Genomic DNA, 18,746 nt, shown 5'->3' on the forward strand with positions numbered 1-18,746 from the left:
TCCGTCCCCATTGACTTACATTGTAAGTCTGGACGGATCCGTTTGCCTCCGCACGGCCAGGCGGACACCTGAACGCTGCAAGCTGCGTTCAGGTGTCCGCCTGCTGAGCGGAGCGGAGGACAAACGGAGCCAGACTGATGCATTCTGAGCGGATCCGCATCCATTCAGAATGCATTAGGGCTGGGCGGATCCGTTCGGGGCCGCTTGTGAGACCCTTCAAACGGAACTCACAAGCGGAGCCCTGAACGCTAGTGTGAAAGTAGCCTTAGCGGAAATTATATTTTTTTTTTCTTACAAAGTCTCATATTCCACTAACTTGTGTCAAAAAATAAAATCTCACATGAACTCACCATACCCCTCACGGAATCCAAATGCGTAAAATTTTTTAGACATTTATATTCCAGACTTCTTCTCACGCTTTAGGGCCCCTAGAATGCCAGGGCAGTATAAATACCCCACATGTGACCCCATTTCGGAAAGAAGACACCCCAAGGTATTCCGTGAGGGGCATATTGAGTCCATGAAAGATTGAAATTTTTGTCCCAAGTTAGCGGAAAGGGAGACTTTGTGAGAAAAAAATAAAAAATATCAATTTCCGCTAACTTGTGCCAAAAAAAAAAAAAAAATTCTATGAACTCGCCATGCCCCTCATTGAATACCTTGGGGTGTCTTCTTTCCAAAATGGGGTCACATGTGGGGTATTTATACTGCCCTGGCATTTTAGGGGCCCCAAAGCGTGAGAAGAAGTCTGGTATCCAAATGTCTAAAAATGCCCTCCTAAAAGGAATTTGGGCACCTTTTTGCAGCCTAGATGCGCAAAAGTGTCACATCTGGTATCGCCGTACTCAGGAGAAGTTGGGGAATGTGTTTTGGGGTGTCATTTTACATATACCCATGCTGGGTGAAAGAAATATCTTGGTCAAATGCCAACTTTGTATAAAAAAAAAAATGGGAAAAGTTGTCTTTTGCCAAGATATTTCTCTCACCCAGCATGGGTATATGTAAAATGACACACCAAAACACATTCCCCAACTTCTCCTGAGTACGGAGATACCACATGTGTGACACTTTTTTGCAGCCTAGGTGGGCAAAGGGGCCCACATTCCAAAGAGCACCTTTCGGATTTCACCGGCCATTTTTTACAGAATTTGATTTCAAACTCCTTACCACACATTTGGGCCCCTAGAATGCCAGGGCAGTATAACTACCCCACAAGTGACCCCATTTTGGAAAGAAGACACCCCAAGGTATTCGCTGATGGGCATAGTGAGTTCATGGAAGTTTTTATTTTTTGTCACAAGTTAGTGGAATATGAGACTTTGTAAGAAAAAAAAAATAAAAAAATCATTTTCCGCTAACTTGTGACAAAAAATAAAAAGTTCTATGAACTCACTATGCCCATCAGCGAATACCTTAGGGTGTCTACTTTCCGAAATGGGGTCATTTGTGGGGTGTTTGTACTGTCTGGGCATTGTAGAACCTCAGGAAACATGACAGGTGCTCAGAAAGTCAGAGCTGCTTCAAAAAGCGGAAATTCACATTTTTGTACCATAGTTTGTAAACGCTATAACTTTTACCCAAACCATTTTTTTTTTACCCAAACATTTTTTTTTTATCAAAGACATGTAGAACAATAAATTTAGAGCAAAATTTATATATGGATCTCGTTTTTTTAAAAAAAAATTACAACTGAAAGTGAAAAATGTCATTTTTTTGCAAAAATTTTGTTACATTTCGATTAATAACAAAAAAAGTAAAAATGTCAGCAGCAATGAAATACCACCAAATGAAAGCTCTATTAGTGAGAAGAAAAGGAGGTAAAATTCATTTGGGTGGTAAGTTGCATGACCGAGCAATAAACTGTGAAAGTAGGGTAGGTCAGAAGTGTAAAAAGTGGCCTGGTCTTTCAGGGTGTTTAAGCTATGGGGGCTGAGGTGGTTAAATTGAATGCTCAAAAAATGTTTTGTCTCACTCCCATTTCTTCTTGTTGCATGTTGAAGCTAATATTATATATATATATATATATATATATATATATATTATATAATATATATAAATAAATCAGGGCAGCACACCTTGTGACACGGCTGATGGGTGCCAGAGGTATTACACTTTACCAGAGTGATAGTCCATAAGAAATAAATAAACCGCAGCACATCCAATAGGTGAAAAACAGTGGGATCCTTTAGTCCAGGGCTTGACAAATTTCCTTGGAATCTAGAAGCCAGCTAAAAAAGTTAGGAGCCAGGCGGAGCCGCGTCATAAAGCCCCCAGTAGGTGCCCCCATAGTGCTCCCCCCCACTTTTCCATAGAGCCCCACAATAATGCTGTATACCATGTTACATATACCGCCGCTCCGTCCCCAGACCCTATTGACTATAATGGGGACGGGGTGGAGCTCCGGCACAGCACGGCAGTTCGCGGTGAGAGGCCGCCGGACTAAAAAGTTGGACATGCTGGACTTTTAGTCCGGCGGCCTTTCACCATGCACTGCCGTGCTGCGCCAGAGCTCTGCCCCCATTATAGTCAATGGGGACGGAGCGGTGGTCCGGCGAAACAGCGGAAGGACGGATCCGACAGGGTGAACAGCCTGCCGGATCCGTCCTGCCGCAAGTGTGAAAGTACCCTTAGTTATATAGCTACTGAATGAGACAGAAGAAGGGATGCCTTTTAACATGTATATCTCCTTGAGAAGCCAATTTGATCCTAAAGGGTTAATTCAACCTGTAATCTAAACTGTGTGTCATCTGTCACTTTTATCTCTCTGCTCCTGTCCCTTAATCTGATCACTGCTGCAACAAAAGCATCAGCCGACAGCCTCAGTGTAACCTGTTCTAGAGTCTGACTGACGGTTCTTTTAACTCAAAGAATGGAATGAGTCACTAACTAATCGGATCTTTAGATTCTTTTAACCTGAGACTCATTCGATTCTTTCTAGACTCCCTCCTGTACTTGTGTCAGTGACCTAGAGCTGCTAGTCCTTGCCTCAGCTCTGATTGGTTGGTGGGCGGGGAGGGGAGGGGCTGGCAGAAGCAGCTTCCACTCTAGGATCAGATTACACTCCTCCCGAGCCCCTCCCCTCCCTGCTGCCAGCGTCTCTGCTATTGTGTGCTGTGACTCACTGACTGAGGAGCTGTTTCACACGGTGCTGCCTCCGGACAGAACGGCAGCTCCGCACCCATCGCCCGGGCACCTTTGAAAACGGGCTGACAAATACCCAAGCGCCAGGACTAAATTCCTGGTCGCCATGGCGACCTGGCGCCTGGGATTTGTCGAGCCCTGCTTTAGTCACATACATATATATATATATATATATATATTACACACACACACACACACACACACACACACTAGGTATCGCCACGTCCCTAACAACCAGCTCTATAAAAATATCACATGACATTTTTGTCACCTTACATCACAAAAATTGCAACACTAAGCATTCAAAAAGGCATATACCCCCCAAAATAGTACCAGTCACCTCATCCCGCAAAAAATTAGACCTTACCTAAGACAATCGGTCAAAAAATAAAAAAAGCTATGGCTCTCAGACTATGGATACACTAAAACATCATTATTTCGGTTTCAAAAAATGCTATTATTGTGTAAAACTTAAAGGAAAAAGTATACTTATTCGGTATTGCCACGTCTGTAACGATCTGCTCTATAAAAAAGTCACATGACCTAATCCCTCAGGTAAACGCTGTAAAAATAAATAAATACTGCACCAAAACAACCACTGCATGTAAAACTGAAAACAAACAAAGTAGATATATTTGATAGCATTGCGTCCGTAACAACCTGCTCTATAAAAATAGCACATGATCTACCCTGTCAGATGAATGTTGTTCAAAATATAAAATAAAAATGGTGCCAAAACATAAATTTTTTGGTTACCTTGCCTCACAAAAAACATAATATAGAGAGTAACGGAACGCCGAGCACCCCGACTGGGTACCTCCGTTGATAGGTGCTCCTAGTGCTTCCAGAGGACTCCAAGCACTCCACTTGACACCGTCAGCACTGCAGACCCCACGAACCGCCAAATCTTGGTGGAGGTCTCGCCGTCTCCTACCCACCCTGGACCTACAACAAGGCTCCAGGCTCCAGTGGGTGAACCTCTCCTAAATGCAGAGCCAGGAACCAGCTCTTACAAGAGCTTATACTCAGGGGAGTATTGTGATATAGCAATCCCCAAGAGTGTAGTTATCCCATCCCCCAAACATGAGCCAAAACTTCATGAAGGTATAAAAACAGGAACTCTTTATTTGAACACACAAGCATTGATTTATACACATCTTCCAACAAGGTTACCACCCACAGGGTTTTGTAAAAACAACCAATCACATGCATTTACAGTATTCAAACCTTCCCAGCAATTGTACACAAAATACCCTTCCCTCTGTCTGTAACGCAATCAACAAAATACAATGAGCATTGTCTGAGACGAAATTAACTAACACACTGGCATTGTCTGAGACGCAATCCACAATTACCAAACGTAATGGGCTAACTTAGGGCTCTTTCACACTTGCGTTATTCTGTTCCGGCATAGAGTTCCGTCGTCTGATCAGGATTATCCCCATGCATTCTGAATGGAGAGAAATCCGTTCCGGATGCATCAGGATGTCCTCAGTTCCGGAACGGAAAGTTTTTTGGCCGGAGAAAATACTGCAGCATGCTGCGCTTTTTGCTCCGGTCAAAAATCCTGAACACTTGCCGCAAGGCCGGATCCGGAATTAATGCCCATTGAAAGGCATTAATCCGGATCCGGCCTTAAGCTAAACGTCGTTTCGGCGCATTACCGGATTAGACGTTTAGCTTTTTCTGAATGGTTAAAATGGCTGCCAGGACGCTAAAGTCCTGTTTGCCATGGTAAAGTGTAGTGGGGAGCGGGGGAGCAGTATACTTACCGTCCGTGCGGCTCCCGGGCCGCTTCAGAGTGACGTCAGGGCGCCCCACGCGCATGGATGACGTGCTCGCATGGATCACGTCATCCATGCGCATGGGGCGCTCTGACGTCATTCTGGAGCGCCCCGGGAGCGGCACGGACGGTAAGTATACTGCTCCCCCGCTCCCCACTACTATTATGGCAACCAGGACTTGAATAGCGTCCTGGCTGCCATAGTAACACTGAACACATTTTGAAGACGGATCCGTCTTCAAATGCTTTCAGTTCACTTGCGGTGTTACGGATCCGGCGGGTACCTCCGGCAAATGGAGTACACGACGGATCTGGACAACGCAAGTGTGAAAGAGGCCTTAATCACTCACAGACAGAAAACACAAATTTTTCCCCAAAACACAGAAAACACCCCAAAACCCCACATATCCCCATAATGTATACATCCATGGATAGCTCTGATCTGGGTGAACAACATATCCAAAAATCACCCAGATCCGAGCAGGGGTTCCCAAATTTCATGGAAGTCACATTTGGCCGGCCGCAAGCATGGCTTTCCTGCCCAAAACAGTTCCACAGATTTAAGCTGTGCAGCCGGTCTGTCTTCTCCTTCAAAGTTAGTATGGGCCATAATCCTGGGGCAGGAGGCTGGCAAACAGCCCCCTCCAAAACACTGTGGCGAGGTTGGTTTCGCCACATAGAGCAATTAAAAATCATATGTACCCCAAAATAGTACCAAAAAAACTGGCACCTTATCCCGTAGTTTCCAAAATGTGGTCACTTTTTTGAGTTTCTACTGTAGGGGTGCATCAGGGGGGCTTCAAATGGGACATGGCATCTAAAAACCAGTTCAGCTAAATCTGCCTTGCAAAAACCATATTCCTTTCCTTCTGCACCCTGCCGTGTGCCCTTACATCAGTTTACGACCACATGTGGGGTGTTTCTGTAAACCGCAGAATCAGGGTAATAAATATTGAGTTTTGTTTGGCTGCTAACCCTTGTTTGCTATTGGAAAAAAAATGGATTCAAATGTAAAATCTGCCAAAAAAAGCGAAATTCTGAAATTTCATCTCCATTTTCCATTAATTCTTGTGGAACACCTAAAGGGTTAACAAAGTTTGTAAAAATCAGTTTTGAATACCTTGAGGGGTGTAGTTTCTAAAATGGGGTCATTTTGGGTGGTTTCTATATGTAAGCCCCACAAAGTGACTTCAGACTTGAACTGGTCCTTAAAAAGTGGGTTTTGGAAATTTTCGGAAAAATTTCAAGACTTGCTTCTAAACCTCTAAGCCTTCTGACGTCCCCAAAAAATAAAATGTAATTTTCAAAATGATCCAAACATGAAGTAGACATATGGGAAATGTAATAATAACTATTATATGAGGTATCACTATCTATTATAAAAGAAATTGAAACTTGAAAATTTGGGAACTTTTCAAAATTTTTGGTAAATTTTGGAATTTTTTTTCACAAACAAAAAGGTGAAGTATATTGACTAAAATGTATGACTATCATGAAGTACAATGTGTCACGAGAAAATCTCAGAATGGCTTGGATAAGTAAAAGTGTTCCAAAGATATTACCACATAAAGTGACATGTCAGATTTGCAAAAAATGGCCTGGGCAGAAGGGCGAAAACTGGCCCGGCGTAGAAGGGGTTAATACAATTCCTATGTTTGTGTTAAAAACAAAAGCAGATTAATTTACAGTGACTTCATGTTTGGATTTCATATAACTGTTATATATATTGTGTTCACAGAAACAGAAAAGATTCATTATATAATGTAAGGTAAGCTCAATGACACAGCAGAAACAACAGAAAGCAGAGTTAAACTGTTGTTGCTGGGCAGGAGTTTTGACCAACCACAGCCAGCCTCACACACAGCCTGTGTGGGAATTGCCTAGCAGGAGCTGCTGGAATCATTACACCAGAGGAGAGGAGCTGAACAGACATTCACTCCACTAAGAGCTGTGTTTTATGGAAGCAGAGAGGCCAAAATAGGTATTTAAAAACCGTTATATAATGTTCCTACTGTTAATATAGTGATTAGAACTGTATACTGAACCAGTTATAAGTGTGTTTACTTACAATTCCACCAATTTCAAACTACAAATTCAATTGCAAACTACAAAGTTCACAATCCAAATTTCATATTGCAATCCAAATTGCATACAACCATACCCGATCATACTCAACAAATCTGCAAATAGTTACTGCTAACTGCATACTGCAAATTGCGACCAAATTCAGCATGTAGAACTATTAGTTAGACCTCAGATATACCTCTCAGAGAGATCATAAAGTGTTTAAATAACTTAAAGTGAGAGTACAAACATATCCACCATTTTATGTTGAATGACAAGATTGAACAGTTGAACCACCATCTTATGCATACCGCCATTTTGTGATATCTTTTCAACACGTGTTATGTACATAGACTATCTGCTGCGGAGGAGTCAGTGTTATATATGAAGAAAAGTTAAAGTTAATAAAGAAGTTATTTCAAGCATTTGGTGTGCTCTTTAAACCTACTTTTTCCATAGAATGGCACTAGAGGAATTACAGAGTAATAGACAGTCTGGTTAGACTAAAAGTCAGAGATTTCAAAATTCTTCTTATGCCACAGCGCAAAAGGCACTTCATAGTGCTGCGCCTGCCACACCATTCACATGTCCGCAAAACACGGATACCGCCCATGTGCGAACTGCATTTTGCAGACCGCAGATGGCTGGCTCGGTGATAGAAATGCCTATTCTTGTCCGTGGCTGTGAACAATAGGACATGCTCCATCTTTTTTGAGGGGCCGTGTGCTGTCCGCATCTCTTGCGTCCCCATTGAAATGAATTGGTCCGCACCCGGTCAGCAAAATTGTGGAACAGATGCTGACCCATTTATACGGACGTGTGAATGGACCCTAAGGCCTCAGTGCATCACAGACGTGTGCGGGCCACGTTCTCCACGGAGGGCACATGTACCCATTGACTATAATGTGTGTGTTCCCACATCAGTGGTTTTCAGTGTCTGTGACCAAAAGCCTATTGAAGTCTATGGGTCCATGAAAAAACACTGACATAACACTGATGACGTCTGTTCTGTCAGTGGTTTTTCATGGCCCATTGGTAGGAGATGCTGTGAAACTGAACTTTTTTTAACATTACTCTTTTTCTTTTAATACATTTTTACATCCAACAAATATGTAGCAGCCTCACATTTGTTACAGCAGTAGTAAAGATATAAAATCTTCCATTTTCATATGATTATCTCCACATTACATATTTAAAGTGGCATATAGAAACCTAATTTTCAACTGATTAGTGTACATGGAATACGGAGGACACAAGGAGAGCAAAAATGGACACACAGACCTGCCGGCTCCGTGCTACCACTAGTCCACCATGCCGCCGGAAGTCCACTTCTGGTGGCACAGTGGACTAGCGGTAGCACGGATCCAGCACGCTGTTCCCCCGTTAGAACAGCCTGCCGGAAAAAGCTATACTGCAAGTGTGAATATTGCTGTATTTATGTTGGTGTGCCTTTTTTTTGCTCCTGAATTAGGCGCATAAACAGTCTCATCTCTACTCCACTCCTGACCAGGCCGATTTTTACAGTCTGGTTTGAGGAGGAACTTGCTCAATTTTTTGCACTGAAAGAGTTGTGACTTTTTTCGCGGACATTTGCGCATTTCTTTCATGCGCAAACCAATGAGACAAGTCTTAGTGAATATGAACCTGTCTTACAAGAAAACAACCACTAGAGGTCAGAAGTGAGGCAATTTAAAGTCACGTGTTTCGATACGCCAGACTTTTAAAACAGCAGCCTAATAAATGTGCTGCAATGTGTGGACTGTTTACCACTGTCTTGTCACAGTGACGCCATTGTCAATCGTAAGCCATAGCCTTACACAGCACTAGCATTCCGTCAGGTCTCCTGTGGGTGGGAGATAATAGAGGCTCCGGACGGTGCGGTACCGCAGTCACAGCCGGAGCGCAGGGGGAGGACGGGTCACCTCAGCGGCCGCTCATTCTCCCGCCGCCTCGTTTATTTCTGCGTATTCCTCCGCACCACACGCTGAGGACTTGGCGCGCAGACTCACCTCTGTCGCCTGACACCCGCCGGCCCTCTCCACACAGTACGGCAGCCGTAGGCGGCACGTCCGATATTCCGGTCTCCCTAGGTGGGAACACACACACGGAGAACGGAAGAACCCACGGAAAGCCTCCTGAAAAGACAAACGCCGCAAAAAGGAAGCTTCAAAAAATACCTTGTGCTTTGTTCGTCCGCTTGTCAATAAAGCTTCAAGTGTTGAAAGGGAAATGCCTCCGCTGGGAGTGTTCTTTGTTTCCGCGGGTGGGCGCTGTGAGAACTATTAGGGCTTACGGTCACGTGACAGAGACAGCCGTAACAAAAACGCCATGTTTGTTTCGGGTGGGAAAACCGAGCCTAAAATGACAGAATGAGTGAATTAGAACTAGCCAGGTTCAGTCCGACGCATGCGCATTGCAGTACGAAGTCTAACGCCGCCGTTTTAAACGTCCCAATTCTCCCATAACAAACATGGCCGCCGTGCACGCCATACGCTAAACTTACGGCCAGGGGGAGCTGTTGTACACTACTCTAGGCTTCATGCGGTGCGCTGGGATTGGGACGGAGTTCTGCTGGAGCTGCTTGTTCTTCACAGATAAGAGACTCATTGGAGAGAAAAAAAAAAGATGTCTGCGCCAATAGACCTGCAAGGTGATCCGTTATAGCCATGTGTCTGATGTCTATTCCTTTCTGACGGTTTCTGTGCGGTTTTATAGGTTGTGCGCCTCAGGCAGAGTGATGATGGATTGGTGCTGAAAGGTTGTGGAATGAGAAGTGTGAGCCTGGGCCAAGGGTTTCACCAGCTTTGGTGGAAATGAAAGGACTGGGTCTGGACCATGGGGATTTTTTCATGTTTGCATTATTGCAGTCATAAAGTAACTTTTATTTTCCTGAGGGGTTGTTTTATCGTATGCACCGCTGTATTAGGAACATTACGATTATTTTTTGTCTTTTTTTTGTTTGTTCGTTTCTGGGACATTGACAGTGTATCGCTAGGGTATGCCATCAGTGTCTTATAAGTAGTGTTGAGCGAACTTGTGTCTAAAGTTCGGGTTATCGAAGAATCGCGTTATAGATTCCGCTACCACGGACCATAACGGAATTTAGAATCCATAACGCGTTTCTTCGATAACCTGAACTTTAGACGCCGAATTTAAAACACAAGTTCGCTCAACACTACTTAGAAGTGCTGGTCCCAACAATGGGATCCGCTCCTACCTGCAGAACGGGGGACCCCCAAAGTGAAGGCGAGCACACCGTGCATGCGTGGCCCCCCTCCGCTCATTGCTATGGGAGTTCCGAAAATGGCTCGCCTGTATAGCGGTGAACGGAGAGCAAGCAATGCATGCCTGGCTGCCCAGCCTTCACTTTGGGGGCAGCACCTGCTTCAGCTGGATTCACATCCTCAGGACGCAGATACAACTGAAGGGCTCATGCACACAACCGTTGTTTTTTTTTTTTTTTGCGGTTTGCAAAACACGGATATCAGCTGTCTGCATTCCGCATTTTGCTGGCCCCTCATAGAATAGTCCTATCCTTCCGCCTAGCAGTGTTCCCTTTGACGTCACCGTTTTACAGGCCAGGGCAGCGCTAAAGCCCGTCAATTAATGCTGGTGACGTCACCGGGTTCACTGCTAGGCGGAAGCCTCAGCCTATCACAGGCATCCTCATTCTGCGGCCCTCCAGCTGTTGTACAACTACAACTCCCACAATGCCCTGCTGTAGGCTGATACCTGTAGGCTGTTCGGGCATGCTGGGAGTTGTAGTTTTGGAACAGCTGGAGGGCCACAGTTAGAGGACGCCTGGCCTAGCACTACCTCTGGAGAGCGCGGTACATGACAGGATCTACAGTAAAAGCCTTTTCTCTGCACGATTCAGAGCAGGGCAAAGGGGTGAGCATGCTCCGATGCTCATCAGAGGGCCTGCCTGGGTGAAAATGGGGATATGTCCTAAAAAGGTCTTCTGAGATTTTAAAGCGAACCTTTCACCTGGATTTCGCTTAACCTCCTCAGGACCGCCGTACGCAGGATTGCGTCTTTGCGGCGGCCCTGCTCTTCTGGGTGGACGCGCCGGCGCGTCCTCTCGCGAGACGCGAGATTTCCTGTGAACGCGCGCACACAGGCGCGCGCGCTCACAGGAACGGAAGGTAAGAGAGTTGATCTCCAGCCTGCCAGCGGCGATCGTTCGCTGGCAGGCTGGAGATGTGTTTTTTTTAACCCCTAACAGGTATATTAGACGCTGTTTTGATAACAGCGTCTAATATACCTGCTACCTGGTCCTCTGGTGGTCCCCTTTGTTTGGATCGACCACCAGAGGACACAGGTAGCTCAGTAAAGTAGCACCAAGCACCACTACACTACACCCCCCCCCCTGTCACTTATTAACCCCTTATTAGCCCCTGATCACCCCATATAGACTCCCTGATCACCCCCCTGTCATTGATTACCCCCCTGTCATTGATCAACCCCCTGTAAAGCTCCATTCAGACGTCCGCATGATTTTTACGGATCCACTGATAGATGGATCGGATCCGCAAAACGCATCCGGACGTCTGAAGGAAGCCTTACACGGGCGTGATCAATGACTGTGGTGATCACCCCATATAGACTCCCTGATCACCCCCCTGTCATTGATTACCCCCCTGTAAAGCTCCATTCAGACGTCCGCATGATTTTTACGGATCCACTGATAGATGGATCGGATCCGCAAAACGCATCCGGACGTCTGAATGAAGCCTTACAGGGGCATGATCAATGACTGTGGTGATCACCCCATATAGACTCCCTGATCACCCCCCTGTCATTGATTACCCCCCTGTAAAGCTCCATTCAGATTTCCGCATGATTTTTACGGATGCACTGATAGATGGATCGGATCCGCAAAACGCATCCGGACGTCTGAATGAAGCCTTACACGGGCGTGATCAATGACTGTGGTGATCACCCCATATAGACTCCCTGATCACCCCCCTGTCATTGATCACCCCCCCTGTCATTGATTACCCCCCTGTAAAGCTCCATTCAGATGTCCGCATGATTTTTACGGATGCACTGATAGATGGATCGGATCCGCAAAACGCATCCGGACGTCTGAATGAAGCCTTACAGGGGCATGATCAATGACTGTGGTTATCACCCCATATAGACTCCCTGATCACCCCCCTGTCATTGATTACCCCCCTGTAAAGCTCCATTCAGATGTCCGCATGATTTTTACGAATGCACTGATAGATGGATCGGATCCGCAAAACGCATCCGGACATCTGAATGAAGACTTACAGGGGCATGATCAATGACTGTGGTTATCACCCCATATAGACTCCCTGATCACCCCCCTGTCATTGATCACCCCCCTGTCATTGATCACCCCCCCGTCATTGATCACCCCCCCGTCATTGATCACCCCTCTGTAAGGCTCCATTCAGACATTTTTTTGGCCCAAGTTAGCAGAATTATTATTTTTTTTTCTTACAAAGTCTCATATTCCACTAACTTGTGTCAAAAAATAAAATCTCACATGAACTCACCATACCCCTCACGGAATCCAAATGCGTAAAATTTTTTAGACATTTATATTCCAGACTTCTTCTCACGCTTTAGGGCCCCTAGAATGCCAGGGCAGTATAAATACCCCACATGTGACCCCATTTCGGAAAGAAGACACCCCCAGGTATTCCATGAGGGGCATATTGAGTCCATGAAAGATTGAAATTTTTGTCCCAAGTTAGCGGAACGGGAGACTTTGTGAGAAAAAAATTAAAAATATCAATTTCCGCTAACTTGTGCCAAAAAAAAAAAATTTCTATGAACTCGCCATGCCCCTCATTGAATACCTTGGGGTGTCTTCTTTCCAAAATGGGGTCACATGTGGGGTATTTATACTGCCCTGGCATTCTAGGGGCCCCAAAGCGTGAGAAGAAGTCTGGTATCCAAATGTCTAAAAATGCCCTCCTAAAAGGAATTTGGGCACCTTTGCGCATCTAGGCTGCAAAAAAGTGTCACACATCTGGTATCGCCGTACTCAGGAGAAGTTGGGGAATGTGTTTTGGGGTGTCATTTTACATATACCCATGCTGGGTGAGATAAATATCTTGGTCAAATGCCAACTTTGTATAAAATAATGGGAAAAGTTGTCTTCTGCCAAGATATTTCTCTTACCCAGCAAGGGTATATGTAAAATGACACCCCAAAACACATTCCCCACCTTCTCCTGAGTACGGAGATACCACATGTGTGACACTTTTTTGCAGCCTAGGTGGGCAAAGGGGCCCATATTCCAAAGAGCACCTTTAGGATTTCACAGGTCATTTACCTACTTACCACACATTAGGGCCCCTGGAAAATGCCAGGGCAGTATAACTACCCCACAAGTGACCCCATTTTGGAAAGAAGACACCCCAAGGTATTCCGTGAGGGGCATGGCGAGTTCCTAGAATTTTTTATTTTTTGTCACAAGTTAGTGGAAAATGCTGATTTTTTTCTTTTTTCTTTTTTTTTTCATACAAAGTCTCATATTCCACTAACTTGTGACAAAAAATAAAAACTTCCATGAACTCACTATGCCCATCAGCGAATACCTTGGGGTCTCTTCTTTCCAAAATGGGGTCACTTGTGGGGTAGTTATACTGCCCTGGCATTCTAGGGGCCCAAATGTGTGGTAAGGAGTTTGAAATCAAATTCTGTAAAAAATGACCTGTGAAATCCGAAAGGTGCTCTTTGGAATATGGGCCCCTTTGCCCACCTAGGCTGCAAAAAAGTGTCACACATCTGGTATCTCCGTACTCAGGAGAAGTTGGGGAATGTGTTTTGGGGTGTCATTTTACATATACCCATGCTGGGTGAGAGAAATATCTTGGCAAAAGACAACTTTTCCCATTTTTTTATACAAAGTTGGCATTTGAACAAGATATTTATCTCACCCAGCATGGGTATATGTAAAAAGACACCCCAAAACACATTCCTCAACTTCTCCTGAATACAGAGATACCAGATGTGTGACACTTTTTTGCAGCCTAGGTGGGCAAAGGGGCCCATATTCCAAAGAGCACCTTTCGGATTTCATTCGTCATTTTTTACAGAATTTGATTTCAAACTCCTTACCACACATTTGGGCCCCTAGAATGCCAGGGCAGTATAACTACCCCACAAGTAACCCCATTTTGGAAAGAAGAGACCCCAAGGTATTTCGTGATGGGCATAGTGAGTTCATAGAACTTTTTATTTTTTGTCACAAGTTAGTGGAATATGAGACTTTGTAAGAAAAAAAAAATAATCATCATTTTCCGCTAACTTGTGACAAAAAATAAAAAGTTCTATGAACTCACTATGCCCATCAGCGAATACCTTAGGGTGTGTACTTTCCGAAATGGGGTAATTTGTGGGGTGTTTGTACTGTCTGGGCATTGTAGAACCTCAGGAAACATGACAGGTGCTCAGAAAGTCAGAGCTGCTTCAAAAAGCGGAAATTCACATTTTTGTACCATAGTTTGTAAACGCTATAACTTTTACCCAAACCATTTTTTTTTTACCCAAACATTTTTTTTTTATCAAAGACATGTAGAACAATAAATTTAGAGCAAAATTTATATATGGATGTCGTTTTTTTTTGCAAAATTTTACAACTGAAAGTGAAAAATGTCATTTTTTTGCAAAAAAAAATCGTTAAATTTCGATTAATAACAAAAAAAGTAAAAATGTCAGCAGCAATGAAATACCACCAAATGAAAGCTCTATTAGTGAGAAGAAAAGGAGGTAAAATTCATTTGGGTGGTAAGTTGCATGACCGAGCAATAAACGGTGAAAGTAGTGTAGGTCAGAAGTGTAAAAAGTGGCCTGGTCTTTCAGGGTGTTTAAGCACTGGGGGCTGAGGTGGTTAATAAACTATCAAAAGTACCTTATAGATCATCCTCATTGTGTTAGCACACGGTCTTGTCCCGCTTTTCTGCCATGTATATGCATGGAAAAATCGCCTTATAAAGTACTCTTCTCCAGCCTCACAAGTCACGCTAGAAGTCAAGGGGGTAGCCCTTCCCTCACTCCAGGCTGTAACTCCCCTGCCCTAACCCCTCCTCTATGCAGTCTAATTGACACCCGGCTCAGTCGCCGGGATCGCGCTTGAGTCCGACGGCGCATGCGCCGCCTGTACAAGCGCGGTCCCGGCGACTGAGCCACGTGTCAATTACACTGCATAGAGGCGAGGTTAGGGCAGGGGAGTTACAGCCTGGAGTGAGGGAAGGGCTACCCCATTGACTTCTACCGTGACTTGTGGAGCTGGAGAAGAGTACTTTATAAAGCGATTTTTCCATGCATATAGATGGCAGAAAAGCGGGACAAGACCGTGTGCTAACACAATGAGGATGATCTATAAGGTACTTTTGATAGTTTATTAAGTGAAATCCAGGTGAAAGGTTCGCTTTAACACTGATGACCTATTCTGAGGATAGGTCAACAGTATCTGACTGGTGGGGGTCCGACACCCGGGACTCCAGCCCATCAGCTGTTTGAAAAGGCACCTGGGCTCCTGTGAGCGCCGCGGCCTTCCCACTGCTCACCAAGCACAGCTCCGTACATTGTATATCGGCTGTGCTTGGCATGGCACTTCCATGGGGCTGATTTGCGCCTGGGCCACATGACTGATGAACGTGCTGTCACTGGTCTAGGGAAAGCAGCTTAGAAGGTTGTGGCGCTACTGCGAGTGCCGCTGCCTTCTCTAACGGCTGATCCATGGAGGTCCCGGGTGTCAGACCTCCACCGATCAGATACTGATGACCTATCCTGAGGATAGGTCATCAGTAGTGTTGAGCAAACTTGTGTTTTAAGTTCGGTGTCTAAAGTTCGGGTTCGGATTATCGAAGAATCCAGTTATGGATTCCACTACCACGGACCATAACGGAATTCGGAATCCATTACTGGTTTCTTCGATAACTCGAACCTCAACTTTGGATGCCGAACTTAAAACACAAGTTCAACACTAGTCATCAGTATTAAAGATCAGGCACTGTGGGAAATCTTTTAGTTTTTTGTTGTTTTTTTTGCGGTTTTTCTATTTTACTAGAATAACATGCTGCCGTCTCTGCAGCCACGAGCGGCGTCAGCACTTGCTCTGCCTTTCTCTGAAGTTCTGCCTCAGTGATTCACAAATGGTTGTGAGATTAGCCCTGAGCTAATCACCAAGATAATAGTCTGGGAACAAATATTAACAGGAGCCGCAGATATAACGTGACTGATTCGTGTAATGTGGGCTGTTCAAAGCGGAAGTGAGAATGCTCATTTTACTATTGCATTAATAGTGATTGAGTGCCATACACTAATGCTGGGTATAGGCCACTTGCTCACTAGTGCGGGTGAACGCACATAAGATCTGCACCATATCCACAGCAAAATACGCAATTGTGAATTTTGGTGTTTTGTTGTAAAAGGTTAAAATCCGTAGCTAAAACCACAAACCTAATTGACATGCTGTAGAAAAAACGCACGTAATCCTTGAGAAGACACACATGCGGGAGTTCAATGCGAGGAACTTGCAACGTATGGCAGCGAGTTCCCTTTCTGACCTCCGCTCCTCTGACATGATCACACAGCATTGCATAGTTTTCAGAGATTTTACTACTGATGACCTGTCCTCAGGATAGGTCATCAGTATCTGATCGGTGGGGGTCCGACACCCGAGACTCCTGCCGATCAGCTGTTTTGAGACTCCTGTGAGCGCCACGGCCTTCTCGCAGCTTACCTAGCACAGCACCGTACATTGCATAGTGGCTGTGCTTGGTAGCCCTTAGCTCCTTTCACTTGAATGGTCACGTGACTGCTGATTGTGTCGTCATTAGGCCTAGGGAAAGTTGTGAGAAGGCTGCGGTGCTCACAGGACCCCCACCGATCAGATACTGATGCCCTATCCTGAGGACAGGTCATCAGTAGTAAAATCTCAGAAAACCCCTCTAATGTGCTACATGAAAGTTCCTTTTACCCAATGAAGTAGTATTTTGCACGTTCATGGGGTGGTCTGCAGCACCTTTACATGGGCCTGTTATTGGGAACGAGCTTTCGTAGTAACATTCGTTCCTGACAGTTGGCCCTGACAGCATAAGTGTAATAATTCTTCTTGTCATATATACTAATGTACTGTATATGGACAACAGTCTTGGGACGCCTACATATTACTCCTACAGGAACTTTTGTATCATCCCATTCTAAATCCATTGGCTTTTGCAGCTACAACAGCTTCCACTCTTCCAGGAAGGCTTCCTACAAAATTTTGGAGTATTTTTGTAGGAATTTTTGTCCATTCATCCAGAAGAACATTTGTGAGGTCAGATACTTATGTTGGATGAGAGGACCTGGATTGTAGTCTCTGTCCTAGGTCATCCCAAAGGTGTTGGGGTCGAGGTCAGGGCTCTGTGCGGCCAGTCACGGTCTTCCACACCAATAACCCTGCTTTTATGGACCTTACTTTGTGCACTGGGACACAGTCATGCGGGAGTATATAAGGGCTTTCCCAAAACCGTTCCCAGAAAGTAGGAAGGATACAGTGGTCCAAATGTCTTGGTATGCTGAAACATTAACCCCTTACGGACTGGGCCTGTTCTTGTGTTTTGTTTTTTTTTTCCTACCCACATTCTATTAGCCATAACATTTAAAATATTCCGTTCACATACCGACAGGCCTGTGGAGTCGGTACACCAAAGGTCTGACTCTGGCTCCTTCATAAATGGTTAAAACACAAAGAATAGTTCCAGAAAGCACCAAACAGTACGGTGCACAGTCTACTATTACAATATACTCCAAGAACGAAACCACGCATCACATATAATCTCATCTTTATTTTAACATGATTAAAAGATTAAACACAATAAAAGACATTTAACCCCTTCACCGCCGGAAGTTTTTTCTTTTTGCGTTTTCATTTTTCTTCCCGCGATATGCCCCCATTATCTATGATGAGACAACCCCTTTAAGCAGCATATGGAACAACAAGTCAGCTGAAAATCAAACCCCCAAGGTCGGCTAAAGTGCCCAGAGGAGCATTCATATTTGTAGTGCCCGTGGGCATCCAACCATATATAATGGGAACTATCCCTAGTAATCTCCACTGCTACGAAGACCTAATACATAAACAATCATATGTTGCCAATAGGCATGCACTCATTGTAAATACTGACCCAAGACCTTGGGAGATGATTACGCCTCGACGTACGTTTCACCCAGCTTCTTCCTGGGGGTGTCCTTTATAAATGGCCGTAATTAGTAATAACAAATAACCTGTAGTAAAATGGTAATATTGGCCTTTTTCTCACCGTTATATCAATAATCAGGCTGCTTAGATGGAACATGTGGCGGAACCCGCCTCGCCACTGGGCATTGGAGAGGCCTGGCTGCCCGCCTCCTACCTGCTGACTATGGCCCCTGGTGAATTGGTACGTTTGAATGCAATATTTGGGCATGTGGTATTTTATATTGCTGCTACTGGCCCTTTAATGGCCATCCGTGGACATGTTATGACTTTTAGGAACAATGCCCCTTTAAGACTGTGTAGCAGATTGCATTCAGGCTGTCTTAAATATTATGTATGTTATTATCGGTTCGGTGATTGTGGTGTCTGCCAGAGTGCTTGGAAACCTCAGGAAAACGCTAGGCGCCTCCGTAAACGGAGGTACTCAGTCGGGGTGCCAGGTGATCCGTTACATTGGTGGCAAGCAGTGGGATGGCGTCCTAGTGTGAGGAGAAGCAGCTCAGAGACACCGGTAACGTGTGGAGTTACAAA

General features: G+C 44.8%; 2 protein-coding genes across 4 annotated transcripts in view; one reads left to right on the forward strand and one right to left on the reverse strand.

Moving 5' to 3' along the window:
- The window catches only part of SENP1 (SUMO specific peptidase 1), a 47,261-nt gene extending 37,985 nt beyond the window's left edge, over window positions 1-9,276 (reverse strand). The window contains exon 1 of one of the 2 annotated variants that reach the window (XM_040425890.1): window positions 9,166-9,276. The gene's annotated coding sequence lies outside the window, so the exon portion shown is untranslated. The other variant, XM_040425889.1, reaches the window with a different exon arrangement.
- Window positions 9,277-9,542: 266 nt separating this feature from the next.
- Window positions 9,543-18,746, forward strand: part of LOC120996147 (ATP-dependent 6-phosphofructokinase, muscle type) — a 135,345-nt gene continuing 126,141 nt past the window's right edge. The window contains exon 1 of one of the 2 annotated variants that reach the window (XM_040425895.1): window positions 9,543-9,638. In XM_040425895.1, the coding sequence (XP_040281829.1) occupies window positions 9,614-9,638 (25 nt within the window). In that variant the 5' untranslated portion in view covers window positions 9,543-9,613. The remainder of the gene's footprint in view (window positions 9,639-18,746) is intronic. The other variant, XM_040425894.1, reaches the window with a different exon arrangement.

This window comes from Bufo bufo, chromosome 3 (genome assembly GCF_905171765.1).
Source record: "Bufo bufo chromosome 3, aBufBuf1.1, whole genome shotgun sequence".
Taxonomy (NCBI): Eukaryota; Metazoa; Chordata; class Amphibia; order Anura; family Bufonidae; genus Bufo; species Bufo bufo.